This window comes from Alligator sinensis, unplaced genomic scaffold (genome assembly GCF_000455745.1).
Source record: "Alligator sinensis unplaced genomic scaffold, ASM45574v1 scaffold264_1, whole genome shotgun sequence".
Taxonomy (NCBI): domain Eukaryota; kingdom Metazoa; phylum Chordata; order Crocodylia; family Alligatoridae; genus Alligator; species Alligator sinensis.
Window position 1 is genome coordinate 1,861,404 of NW_005841831.1, and position 13,621 is coordinate 1,875,024.

Consider the following 13,621-nt stretch of genomic DNA (forward strand, 5'->3'; position numbering starts at 1 on the left):
CCCAGCATTCATTCCTGCCTGTGGCAGGGGGTCAGGCTAGATGATCTGTTCAGGTCCCTCTTGACCCTAGCTACTATGAAACTATGAATTGTAAGTGTGGGTATTCACATACTTTTGATTGATCACACTAATCTTTTGGGAACTGCTTAGACATAGCCTGCAGACCCCCAGGGATTTGCTGACCACAGGTTGAAAACCACTGCCTTAGACTAATATCAGCTTTCTGTGTACTCTGAACAGCACCCTACACACAGCTATGTACAGGAAACCCACAGACCACCACACTTACCTTTATAAAACCAATGATCATCTCAAACTTACCATGGGAACTATGATCTACAGCAAGGCCATTAGATACCACTGCATCTGCTCTGAGCTGAAGCCTTGGAGTACCCACCTCACCAACCTGAAAACTGCCTTAAGAGCCTCTGACCGATGTTATATTTATTGTGCAGTTAACATGCTAATTGCATGATAAACTGCAACATACCACATGTGCAAAAAGTTTGAGATGTGATAAAATGTCAAACCAGCAACAAAGATGTTCCACATTCGTCATGGCATATCTTTTATATTACACGGTAATTGGAATGTGTGGTATCCTGGTATATCCAAATTGTGACTGGTGCAGTTGGGCTGCATGAGTGGAATCCAAGATTGGGGAGAGGCTTCCTTGTTATCAGGCTCTTTGTGCCGCAGTACCTTTAAAAACCCCAGTCATCATGGATTTGGGATCTGACACATTTTATGCTGGGTTCCAGAAATTGCATGTCTCTCCATCGTCATGTCAGTGGTCAAGGGTGCTCGACCAAGGAAATAGACTATCACCAATAGAGATTTTTGGGGCCAATACCAATAGCTGTTAATTAAGGAGGCATATCGGCTGATACCGCTCCAATTTCTGATATAGCTGCCTCCAGCCGGTAAATCTGGTGTGGTAGAAGGGGAGGGAGGAGGGAAGGGCATGGCAAGGGCAGATCAATGCCCCTCTCCCCCTGTGGTGAGGGAGGGGGCAAGGGCAGCCACTGCCCAGGCAGGGCGGAGGGTGTGTCTTGTGGGAGGGGGGGTGGCTCCTATTGCTGCTTGTACCCCGAGAGGGCACGGGGGGGCATGTGCCCTCTGGATCTCTGCAAGGTGGGGTGGGCTGCAGCCAGGGCTGTGTGGGGCTCTTCTCGGCAGGAGCTGGGCTCAGAGCAGGTGCCAGTGGCGCTGGGAGAATGCTGCATCCACCCCAGATTTCGTCTCCACTCCTCTCCTAGTACTGCAGCTGCCTGTTGCAGCCCTGGTTCAACACCCTGTCTCCACCCATGAGCCAGGGCTGTGCTGGGCAGCTGGCAGCAGTGGTGCTGAGAGTGGAGTGGCGGCGAAATTTCGGGTGGATGCAGCATCCTCCCAGTGCTGCTAGTGCCTGCTCCAAGCCCAGTCCCTGGCAAGAAGAGCCCCGCGCAGCCCTGGCTGCAGCCCACCCCACTCAGATTTAGGGGGAACATTTCCCCCCCCGGTGCCCTCCCAGGGTGCAATCAGCAGCAGGAGCCAAGCCACCTCCTCCCTGCCCCCCATGAGTCGTAGCTCTGGAACCTCCTCCCCTGGAGGCAGCTTTCCACACTGCTGGCTGTGCTCTTTGCTGCCTGAGTGCTGCACTGCGGTTGCAGTGGGCATTTATCTGCCCCATCGGCTCGATATGCAATACAGCCAGTTTTCTTTATATCGGTACCAATTCGATATTGGACCAGTGTATTGGTGCACCTCTAAAATAGACTGCATCTCTGAAATGGCCATCTGACTGCTTGACACAAGCCAGCAAAAATATAAAAAGGAAACCCATGCTGACTGTACAGTCCTGGTTGTTGCATACTATTCCACACTAGAACCTATTGGAAAGTTCACTGAATAGTTACGACCTCTATTTGAAAAGGATCACTTCTTGAAAGAAATATTCTCAAGGACAATATCTGACACAAACTGTCCAGATCAACAAATGCCAAATGGAACAAGACTCTTAAACAACAACAGGTGTAAAACCTACCAACATGTTTTCACCACCGCCACAATCTACACACTCCACAACAAAATTGTCTGAATCCATATGCCTATCACAGCGTGGTATACCTCATCAAGTATGCCAAGTGCTGTCAAGGGAAGTAAACCACTGCACTCCAGAATGAGGTCTCAGAAAAAAAGGTAAAAGACAGAAACATCCAGTCATCAGTGGGAGAATACTTTTCATCAAACAACTACAACTACTGTTTTTGACCCCACGGTCTTTTTCCTTAAAGGAAACTTTTTCTGGACACCAAAAACAATGAACTTAGTGGTTTTATGGCTCATCATAATTTATTTGCTCCCTTTGTCAGCCACCCTGTGATCCACAAGTGATGATGATCATCTTCCTTTTTGAATGTTCTTTTTCATAATACATTTATCTAATGAAGTTGTCCTTTACCTGGTCTGTAAGTACTCTTGAGAACTTTGATCTACACCTTTACTGCTTGATTCCTTTTAGATAATCAGTGGATGTGTCTACACATGGCATTAATGTGCAACAATAAGCTCTAGAGCTTATTGCTCCCAGGAAGCTCCTGGGTGTGTGATTTATACACGCACCTGGACCACAGCACATGAAGCTTGGTTGCACCACCCTGGCTGGCAGGGCACCTGGGAGGTCAGCCTGCCAGCCTGGAGCTGCTCCAGCCAGGCTCAGTGTGCTGGGGAGGGGCTGGCTGGAGCACAAGGGTGCTTCAGTGTGGGGCTAGCCAGTAGGCAGCCCCTGCACTGAAGCACCCTTGTGCCCCAGCCAGCTAGGTCAACATCTACTCATACACTGCCGTGCACAAAAAAACTCTTCTGCAGGGTAGGACTTGTATTTACTGTGGAGCTTATTAGTTTTATGTGCCTTAGTAGGGCCACACATGTAGATGCTGAGATATTTACTGTGCAGTCACTGTAATTAGTCAGCTGTGCAGTAAAGGTCTCGTGTAGCTGCCCCCACTTTCATTAATGTAATAGGGTTAAACAGAAGTGCCATAACTGTCCCAACTTGTAGTTTAGGCTATATCTACTTCTTTTTAAGATCTTGAGTATGGATGTTTTGTACCCAAAAGCTTGTCTAACATCTAAGGTTGATCTGATACAAGATATTACTCAACAAATGTTGCATCTGATAGACTTCAAATGAGCGTAACACTAATGTCATTATGTGCCCTTCTGACTAGTATCTGCATACTTTATACTTACATGGAAGGGATGAAAGGGACACTTCATAACCTGTTGATAATTTTGTTTAGTGCAGAGCTGTCCAATTTTCAACTGGTAGGTAGCTTTCAGCCTTTGAGGGGTTAACCCATGTGTCTCATTTCCTGCCCTTACCCTCCCTCCTTCTGTTGTACCAAGTCTGCAGGCTTCCCCTTCTTCCTCTGGCTTCCACTTCCTGCCCTCACCCTTTGGGGTGGTGCGGGGTAGCTTATGGGATAGAGAGAGTCCACAGCTGGCAGAGTTCAGGGGGACCTGTGGAGCTGACACAGCAAGGTGCAGGGGTGCTGGCATGGTACAGTAGGAGGGCACCCATGGTGGGGTGGGTGGTGGTCCAGCATGAGACAGATGTCTGCAGTGCAATGCAGCATGTGTCCTAGGGGCATGTGACCTGCACAATGTGTGGCTGGAAGTTCGATAGCCCTGCTTTAGTTATTAAAAATATAAGTTGCTCTAAAAAGCATGTCTTGCTTTAGACATTGTGTATTGTGCTCTGTAGGAACTGAATAAAATCAATTTGGTCTTTTGTAATTTAGTTGTGTTTTCTAATGTTGAACAGCTGATCTGGCCATAGATGCATCACAGCTGTTCACAGAAACATACCTTGTCTACATGGGCAAAAATGAGACTTGTAAAACAGCAGTACTGAAATCAGTATTGGCAACAGTGAAAGTCATAGAAAAGAGTTTGCTACAGGTCCCAATATTTCAGTTGTTGCCAGTTTCCACAATCACCTATTGAAGACTGGTGCAAAATGTTTCACAGTTTTTTGACAAAGCCTTTGTTAGTAGATGTTGGAGGGGAGTGATGGTCAGAAAAGAAATTCTGTTTAAAAAATATATGCACGCCCCCGCCCCCAAGAAACTTCCGTTGATTGCCTTTTTGAAACTCAGCTTTCACACTAGTGAGAAATACTTCTTAGCTGTGCCTGTGGTGCTATCATTTTTTAAAATGAATTCTATTTTTAGATATGCTTCAAACAAGTGCTAAACTTGACGCCAAAAGTTAATGCAGTACATACCCTCATGCAACTTTAGATTATTTCTTATGTAGTGTCACAGTTCCAAAGTATTTGATTGGCTTAACATTTTTCATCTTATGTATTTTGTTAAACGTGTGGAATTCTGATAATGTGGATAAACATTCTTGTTACTCATATTCCCTAATAATAAAATTACACCTATTAGGCAAGAAAATTTTCATAACCTCATTTTTAATGAAGTGTCTTATAGCAACAGCACAGACATCAGTGTTCCAAGGGGGTGGTCATATTGGGATGATACAGAGCCCTCCCTAACTGAATGTTGAGTCTTGGATGTCTTCTGTCAATTTGGTCAGACACTATATGCTTCAGTTGCTTTAGTACAGTCTACATTTTCAGGCAAACATTGTTAAAGATTCATTTTTCTAACACTAATATGCTGCACCACTACATGTGCAGTAGAATGTACAAGTAGAGGATTGAGCATAGAGCCATTAAAATTAACAAGAGTGGTTTAGTCCTTTGTGTAAACTATTGTTTTACTGAAGTGCTTAGCAATAACTTGCTTGTAATAGGAAATCAAATGTTTTTATTCATAGTTTCATAGTTGGTAGGGTCAGAAGGGACCTGAGCAGATAACCAAGTCCAACCCCCTGCCATGGGCAGGAAAGAATGCTGGGGTCAAACAACCCTGGCTAGGTGATTATCTAGCCTCCTTTTGAAGACCCCCAGTGTAGGAGCAAGCACCACTTCCCTTGGAAGTTGGTTCCAGATCCTAGCCACCCTGACTGTGAAGTAGTGCTTCCTGATGTCTAGCCTGAACCTACTCTCTATCAACTTGTGGCCGTTATTCCTAGTTACCCCTGGTAGTGCTCAGGGGAACAGGAACTCTCCTGTTCCCTGCAGGTTCCCCCCCGGTAAGTTTATAGAAGGCCACCAGATCCCCTCTCAGTCTTCTCTTATTGAGGCTGAACAGGTTCAGGTCCCGTAGCCTCTCTTCATAGGGCCTGCCCTGCTGCCCCCTGATCATGTGAGTGGCCCTCCTTTGGACCTTCTCAGTGCTGTCCACATCCCTCCTGAAGTGTGGCACCCAGAACTGGACACAGTACTCCAACTGTGGCCTGACCAATGTCACATAGAGGGGAAGGATCACATCCAGGGATCTGCTTGTGATGCATCTGTAGATGCATGACAAGGTGCAGTTAGCTTTACTGACTGCATCCTCACATTGGTGGCCCATGTTCATCGTGGACCCAGTAATGACTCCAAGATCCCTTTCTGCCTCTGTGCTGACGAGAAGGGAGTTCCCCGGCCTATAGGTATGCTGCTGGTTCTTTCTCCCTAGGTGCAGTACCTTGCACTTGTCCGTATTGAATCCCATCCTATTCTCATCCGCCCACCTGTAGAAAAATGTGTGTTGTGTTTTATGTGATGGTGAGCCCCACCTGGACCCCTTTTTCAAAATCCTAAATCCTTCCATGAAGGTGCCTGACTATTTACATGTAAACATATTTAGTGAAGGCACCGGACAAATGTTTCTATCAAATCTTATTTTTGTGATAGTTCCCTTTTAATGAATAAATGGTATGGAGGGGAAAATCCCTAAAATTAAGGGACTCTACTTCAGACCTTTCATGTTTACTCTAATACTTCTCAACTATTAATATTAGTTCTTAGCCAAACAAAATACTTGTTCTTGCTGCCATGTAACCTAGGTTTTTGATGACTTGTTTAGGTTTTAATTACATTTTTAAAGAACAGCTTCCCAAAAATTGAGTATACCTGATAAATATGCTACTTTTTGCCACCCTGTTACAATACTGTGCATTCATCTTTAAATTAAACAATTAATATTTGAGTGTTTATTACAGGGAGAGCTAATTATTAGAAAATACATGCTGATTTCTAAGTATGAGTCATTTAGTAACTTCTATATTAAATTCTGTACAGATTGAGAAACATTATATACAGCGTTGTTCTCTTTCACTGCTTTTTATAAATCCTGACAACACAAATTAGTCACTGGAACTTCACATGTTCCACCTCTCCTTTGAAGCATATTTCTGACAAGAGCTTGGACATAATTCAAATCAGAACTGTCTTTAGTCTGTTACTAGGGTACTACTTCATCTGTCAACTCAATAAATGGCAGCATATTACATTATAGACTTAGTCTCTTAAATACTTTTAATCTCACTCCTAATCTTTCAGAATGCATGTCTCTGACACAATAGGCAAAAAAAAATCCATTATAGACAAGTAGGGTAAAACAAGAATGAAAAGACAGGAGTTTAAGTATATTAAAGATGACAGAACACTTTATTAATCTAATTGTTGTTATTCATAGTGGTCATAGTTAATCTTATACTTTGCCAAAAAATTACATTAATTTATCCAAACAGTTCACGTGGCTTAATCTAACCATAGAACAAGGTGGATTAAAATTTTTTTTTTAATTAAAAAAATAACGAAATCAGATTTCTTTGTGTTGCTAATTCTTTACTTTCCATGCTGTAGTTTAAAATGATTAAAGTGGATATTTTGTACTTATTCTCAGTAGTTTCCTCAGAAACTTGAGGTTTTTTATGGATTCTGTTACAAAGTTTCACATTTAAAACTGTTTCTCTACTGAAAATAATCAGTTCAGGGTCTTGTTAACAACTTTCTCACCATAAATGTACTGTATTTCCCTGGATATAAGACAACCCTGAATGTAAGACGACTCCCAAATAATTAGATTCAATTTATGGAAATGTATTAACTTATTATAATTTTCCACATATATTAAAATTATTTAAAGAATATAATTATATAATGTATGGAATCTCATCATTGGAAGGTCATTTTAAATTTGTTGCTCCCCCCCCACCCCACTACTGCAGGTGGTAGGGGCAGAGGTGATGCGGGTGGCCGTAATGGAGTAGATGGTGGGCAGTAGGGGACAGTAATGGGGCAAGCAGTGGGAGTGTAGATAGTAGAGGGCAGGCAGTGTGGAGGTGGTGGCAGGCAGTGAGAGGCAGGCAGCTTTCACCCTGATGCCTGACCCCCCCACACACACTTACCCCTCATTGTGCCTGCCATCTGCAGCGTTGGGTCCCCGCCCCACTTTCCTCCCGTCTGCCGCCCCCCCCATCCCAAAGTCTGTCCCTCCTGCCTGTCCTTCCACTCCCCCCACCCTCCCCTTCGCTTTGCACCAGCATGCTCTATCTCTGCTGCAGCCTAGGGCTAGGATAACCTTTTCAAAATGGAAAAGTGGAACACAGGCCCCCTCCCACCTTTGGTGGCATGGCCAGAGCAGAGTTGAGTGGAGCAGAGCAGGGCAGATGCAGGCTCAGGGCCCCCCCGTCCTCCTGCCTTTCCCCTGGGAAACCCACTCTGGCCATGTACCCCCTGCCCACCTGGTAGCAGTGGGGTGCACAACTCCACACTGCCACCACCACTGTCCCTGCTGCTGCCAGATCCCCTCTGTCAGCATGGCCAGCACAAGGCTCCTAGCGGGAGGGTAGCAGGGCAGGGAGCCCCGAGGCTGCAGCAGTCAGCCTGCATCTGCCCCTGTGCACAAATTTGGGGGGCATGTGCCCCCCTCATGCCTCCCTGAGAGTGTGCAGCAGCAGGGAGCCACCCCTGGATGAGTTGTCTGTGGCTACGTCCTGCTCCATGCCCTGCCCCCAGGCCCCATGCAACACCCTGGCAGGGCAGTGCCTCCAACCCCCTTCCCTACTCCCTCCCTCATCATGGGGGCCTCAATCTCCCTCCCCTGCCCTCCCCCGGCTCTTCCTATACCTCCTCCCCCTTATAGACTTACCTGCAGGGAGCTGTTTCCACACTGCCTAGCTGTATTTCTGGCCATGGACATGTGTGTGGGCATGCACATGCACGTGGTGCCTCCTGTTCCCACTCCCAGCAGCCCCTTGCAGGCTGGAACACTGCCAGCCTGCAAGGGGAAACCCGCCATTTCCTGTGGTTTTCTATAGTGAAGAGAAAACCCAGGTCCCTGCATGACACTGCGAATCCAGGACAAATCCTGTCCCAGAGTCATGCAGCCTGGGACTGGGACTTGACATTCCCACTCCGGTGGTTGTCCTGCCCAATTAGGGACAGGTAGTCACCCTACCTGGGGCACAGAACATGGCTCCAGCCTGGCCCCATAGCATCAGCATAGAGTCAGCATTGCTGTTCCAGCCCAGCCCCATAACACGAGGGTTGTCAACCGGGCGTGTGCGTATCCTGGGGGTACTTTGGATGGCCCCAGGAGGGTACGCGCAGAGGTGTGGGGAAGCAGTGCATGGTGGTGGTGTGGAGTGGTGAATGGTTGTGGGAGCTGCCGCGTGCAAGCTACCTGCCTACCGCTGCTGCCACTCTGCACACCCCGCCCCCCACTCCAGTTGCTTGTCACCCCCTCAACCCTGCACACCCCTAGTGACATCTCTGGGCACACTCCTTTAAAAAGTTTGAAAACCCCTGCTGTCCTCCATGCCTCTGCTCCATGCAGGCAGGCTCCATCCCTGCTGTAGCCTAAGTAAGGAGGAGTGGTGCAAAGGTGAAAAATGAAGGTTCAAATTTAGCAGACAGCAATACTAAAAACACTTTAAATTGCCAGAATCTTTCGTGCACTATGGCTGCTTCTGAGTAGTGGAGAGAACTTATCTGGAATTCCTGATATAGCAGTGGTCATTACCCGTGCTAAGAGAAGTACAAAAAGTTAATCTAGAAATTGCCCAGCAGGTCTGTAGCCAAATGTTGCTTTCTGCTTCTGACCCATAAGGTTCAAGATTGGGGTTGGATTGTGGAAAATACCACAAAATTGATTTAGCATTTTTAGACTCGGAAACTGCCTCAGTGCAATTTGTGCATCTTTTATTCTGACTGTAAAGAGCTACTGAATCATAGTAGATATCCTCTTGTTGTAATGAGAAGCAGAATTTGAGAAACCCTGATTAATAAAGCCCAGCCATGCAGGCACCAGTGCACATTTCTCAGGGAGACTTCCTACTTATCACTGGTTAGGGTTTTAAGCTCTGAAAGTAAAACAGTATAAGTATTGAAATCTATTTCAACTTTAATGATATACAGCAGCAGTTGCTATTTTTCTGGTGGCGGGCTTGTATGACGCAGCTCAGGTCCAAGTTAAGCAGGTGCTAAGACCAACTGCCACCACTGCTTGTCCCTGCTGGCCAGCTTTGGCCTACCGCAGGCAAAACCCCATGCACTGAACCCCAGTGATTCTGGGCCAAATCCAGGCAACAGACCATAGGTTACTGAGCCCTGGTTACAGTGTTAGTAATGGGTAGGGTTATCTGTTTCCTCAAAATGATTTATTTGTACAGCAGTAAGGAAAAGGTAGTTATGAACAAGTAAAAACAGTGTCCACTGCAAGTGCATAGAAAAACTATCTTCAGCATTTTTTCCAAAAAGCCAGGATCTCTAGGGAGGAAAGGAGAGGAACTGTTTTCCTTTCATGCATCAGACTTACTGGAAACACCTGTTAACCAGGGTTTGATCCAAAATATGAAGACTGGAGCATTAGTGTGGTAGGAAGCTTAGCTATATTCTTTCCAGTAGTAGGGGCTGAGTAGAGCTCAGCTTCACAGTACAGTGTTGCGTATATGACTTGGGATAGGATATTTCTAGTCAAAACTTTCTCTCTTGCAGTATATTTCAGTGCATATATTGTGTGTGTCATGGTACTAAATAGTGCAGATCAGAAACTTAGTTATCTGAGTCTTTCTGGTTAAAATGCTACTGTGCACTAAAAAATTAACCAATTTTTATTCTAATCTTTTCAAAGGTATTCCTGTCTCTCAACAGCATTTAATATGGAATAATGTGGAACTGGAGGATGACTACTGCTTGAATGATTACAAGTGAGTGTAAAATAAAACTTCACTATACGTTAATTGATAAGCAGATAGACCATGCTATATTTGAAATTGCCTCCACTTCCTGTGTAAGTTCTGAATGTAGCTATTACTTCTGGAGACAGAGAATACTACAAAACTTCACTGTTTTTGTTGATTATTTGCAGCATTTCAGATGGCTGCACTCTGAAGCTAGTACTGGCAATGCGAGGTGGGCCTATTAACACTAGAAGAGGTAAGTACAGATTAAACTCTTAAAATATCCAAACACAGGTGATAATGACATTTTATAACAAAGTTTGTAATGGAAGCCATTTTAGGCGTTTTGCATGATTACACTTCTGTTCTAAAGGAATGGAAAATGTTGAGGAACTTGAAAAGAATTGTTTACCCGCCTCTTTATAATGCTGGTTCTCTTGGTTTTAAAAGGTCCTCCCTCAAATTTATGTACATCATACAAAAAAACCCTCTGTGAAGTTGGGCTAGAAATCAAAAAATGAGTATCATAAGGAAATGGATTGGCACATTTATCCTGCATGGTTCATCAGCAGGTCTGTGCTGTAAGACTTCTATGAATCTATTGAGAAACACTAGAATACAAAATAATTCACGTGCAGTGATAGGATTTTTCTTAACACCTTTAGGATTTTCTTTAAAATTTCAGCTAAGATGACTTGGATGAATGTTGTAAATGCCCTGGCTATCTGCAGATTTACATGCAAAATTCTGTGTACAAGGGTATAGAGATACATTTTTAGTCAAATGTTAATGGAACTTTTGATGCCGTTGAAACATCGAGTAGCATAGTTATAGGGTATTTCAGTTTTTCTTTTTTATGTTCCTCTATGACCAATTCTATTATTTCCAATGTAAATTGCTTTTAATTATTTTTGTTAGCTTGAGTTTTTTATAGTGCAAAAAGGAGGGAAAATATTTTAAAATTAAAATATAATTATAGGACCACAAATCGGAGACTTATTTGGGACACAGGTTACATATATCTTGTGTTTATGAAACTAGCTAAAGTTTAAATTGGTACTCCCTTTTCTAAATGCAAATGAGATCCCATAAAATGGAGAGAAAGAGGAAGTGTAGTTCTAATTAGCAAGTAGTGCTTACAAGAATCTTTGTTTCAATATGTCATTTTTGTTTTGTTCCCATTAACTTGCCTATCAAAGGCTTTGGATTTGTTTTTATTCTCCAAATCATGGTATGTGTGTAGTTTTGTTACAGGAATCACTGCTTTGATTGCAGTGTAATGTTGACATAGACAGCTTTAAACTAGGTAATTTGGGCTATTGGTAGCAGTCAGCGCAGCACAAATCCGTATCAACTAATTAACCCTGTTTTTTGGTCAAGTTTTTTAGTCCATGCTGACCTCTGTTGTGCAGTAGCTAAACTGTTACTGGTATGTGAACCACAGTTTGAAGCTGGTTTGAGAATGCCTACAATTTAGGGCTGTGCGAATGTGTTTTGATTTGATTTTGGATTCTTCTGTTTTGGAGGAGAGTCATTCGTTCTGGTGTTTCGTGTCACTCTCCTGTTTCGCTTCGGCTGAATCTGTTTTGGGCATTTGGCTCTGCCGCATCTCCTCCAACACCATTTCAAACAGGAAAGGGAAGCTTTGTACAGCCCTACTCAGCTGGGTGGGGCTTGGGGCCGGGGTCTTGGGGCCCCAGCAGGGGAGCAGGACGGGGCTATGGGTGGCTCGTCTGGGGGAGGGCTGCTGCCCTCCATGCAGGCAAGGAGACCCCCGCATGGGTCTCTGATCCCTGTCATGCTGGGTCGCGGGGCAGGGAAGCAGCGCAGAGCAGGGAGCAAGCCTGCTGGTCCCTGCCATGTGACTCGACTCCACAGGGAGCAGAGATCCACGCCAGGGGTCTTCTTGCCACTGCTGCCCGCCCCATGCTGCCCTGGCAACATGGGGCTGCACGGGGCGGGCAGCGGTGGCGAAGAGACCCCGGCCTGGATTTCTGCTCCCTGTGGAGCCAGGTCGCGTGGCAGGGATTCTCTAGCCCCCTGGTTCAATTCCCCAGCTCTCTGATCATTCCTCCAGCTCTTCCTGTGGGGTGTGGCCCCCCAGATCTGTGTGCTAGGTTTCAGCAGGCTGCCGCTGCACTGCAGTCTTCCTGCCCCAGCCTGCAGTAGCAGCCTGCTGAAACCCCACGCGTAGATTGGTGGCCTGCAGCCCCCCCAGGAAGAGCTGGGGAAATGATCAGAGAGCTGGGGAAATGAACCGGGAGCTAGATATCAATATCAGAGTAGTCCTCCCCCACACACTTTCCTCTCCCTCTTAGTTTTTGTTTCCCTGCGAGCCCGGCTCTGAAGCTCTGACATTCTCTGAAACATTTGCGACATGTATTGCAGCCTTCTGTTTCGATTCGGATTCGGTGTTTCACTGAAATGGCCTGCAACACCTTCGAAACGAAACGGCTACTGAAATTTCGCACAGCCCTACTACACTGTAGTAACCAGGGTGACTGCAGTTACCTATTTCATATGGTTTCATGGGTAAATTGCACTCTGCTGATGAAAATATAAGAGACTTTCCCTAGGCTGATTTTTAATTAGTAATATGGTACATCTTTGAAAAAAAAAATGCAAAACAAGAACTTTGACACCAACATAAAGGACAGGTATAGTTTTGCCTGAAAGAAGTCTGGGGTATGGAAGGAAAAGCATAAAAACAAGCATAAAGGGATACTTGGATCTCTCTTGTTACCAGAACTTAGGCCTTGTTCAGCATTGCTCTGAAATATCTCTGCCACCTGAATGAAAGCTCAGTGGGTTTGAGCTTAAACATCGGTATGTTGCCCTGGGGGGGGTCAGGCCAACTCTCAGGATCTCAATATTGCGCTGACAGGAAGGCGTAACACAATTGCACATATACAAACACACAAATCAATTAGGTGCATACACACGCACACTACCAGCTCAGGCACATACACATTCAAACCAGCCTAGGCACATGCATACCTATTACCAATTCAAGCACATACACTATACACCCCAAAAGTTAGACACAGATCACTAATTCATATATCATGCACTCAATGCCATACACACACACACACACACACACACACACACACACACACACACACTATGCTATCTATATATGTATATATATGTGTATTCACTAATTCACACACATACCATCCACCTACACATACACACAGGTGAGTCCCTAAGTTGGGTGTTGTGATGTGTATGTATGCATGTGCTTGGTGTACTTGGGATACCTGGGGAAAGGTTAAGGTAAGAAAGTAGAAGTGTAGGGAGTTAAAGTTACTGGAAATGAAAGTCACCGGGACCGGGATTAGAACCGGTAGACTAGAGGGGCCTGGACTGAAGAACTGAGGCTCCTGGAGGTTAATTGATCTTAATTGATTAAAAGACAACGCCCAAAGCCTGCAGAACAGGGAAGCATGCCGGCACAAAGTCTGGGACTGGAGCCAGAGCTATGGGGGAGCTGAAAAGGTAGGTAGGGAGAGGGAAAAATGGGACTAAGGGAAAGTGTGGGTGTTAAAAG

The 13,621-nt window shown here is 45.2% G+C and overlaps 1 protein-coding gene across 5 annotated transcripts in view; it reads left to right on the top strand.

The window, feature by feature from the left end:
- ZFAND4 (zinc finger AN1-type containing 4) overlaps positions 1–13,621 on the top strand; it is an 81,721-nt gene that overhangs the window by 22,852 nt on the left and 45,248 nt on the right. For all 5 annotated transcript variants that reach the window (XM_014523753.2, XM_014523842.2, XM_014523887.2 and 2 more), the window contains exons 3-4: positions 10,020–10,095; positions 10,257–10,324. In XM_014523753.2, the coding sequence (XP_014379239.1) occupies positions 10,020–10,095; positions 10,257–10,324 (144 nt within the window). The remainder of the gene's footprint in view (positions 1–10,019; positions 10,096–10,256; positions 10,325–13,621) is intronic.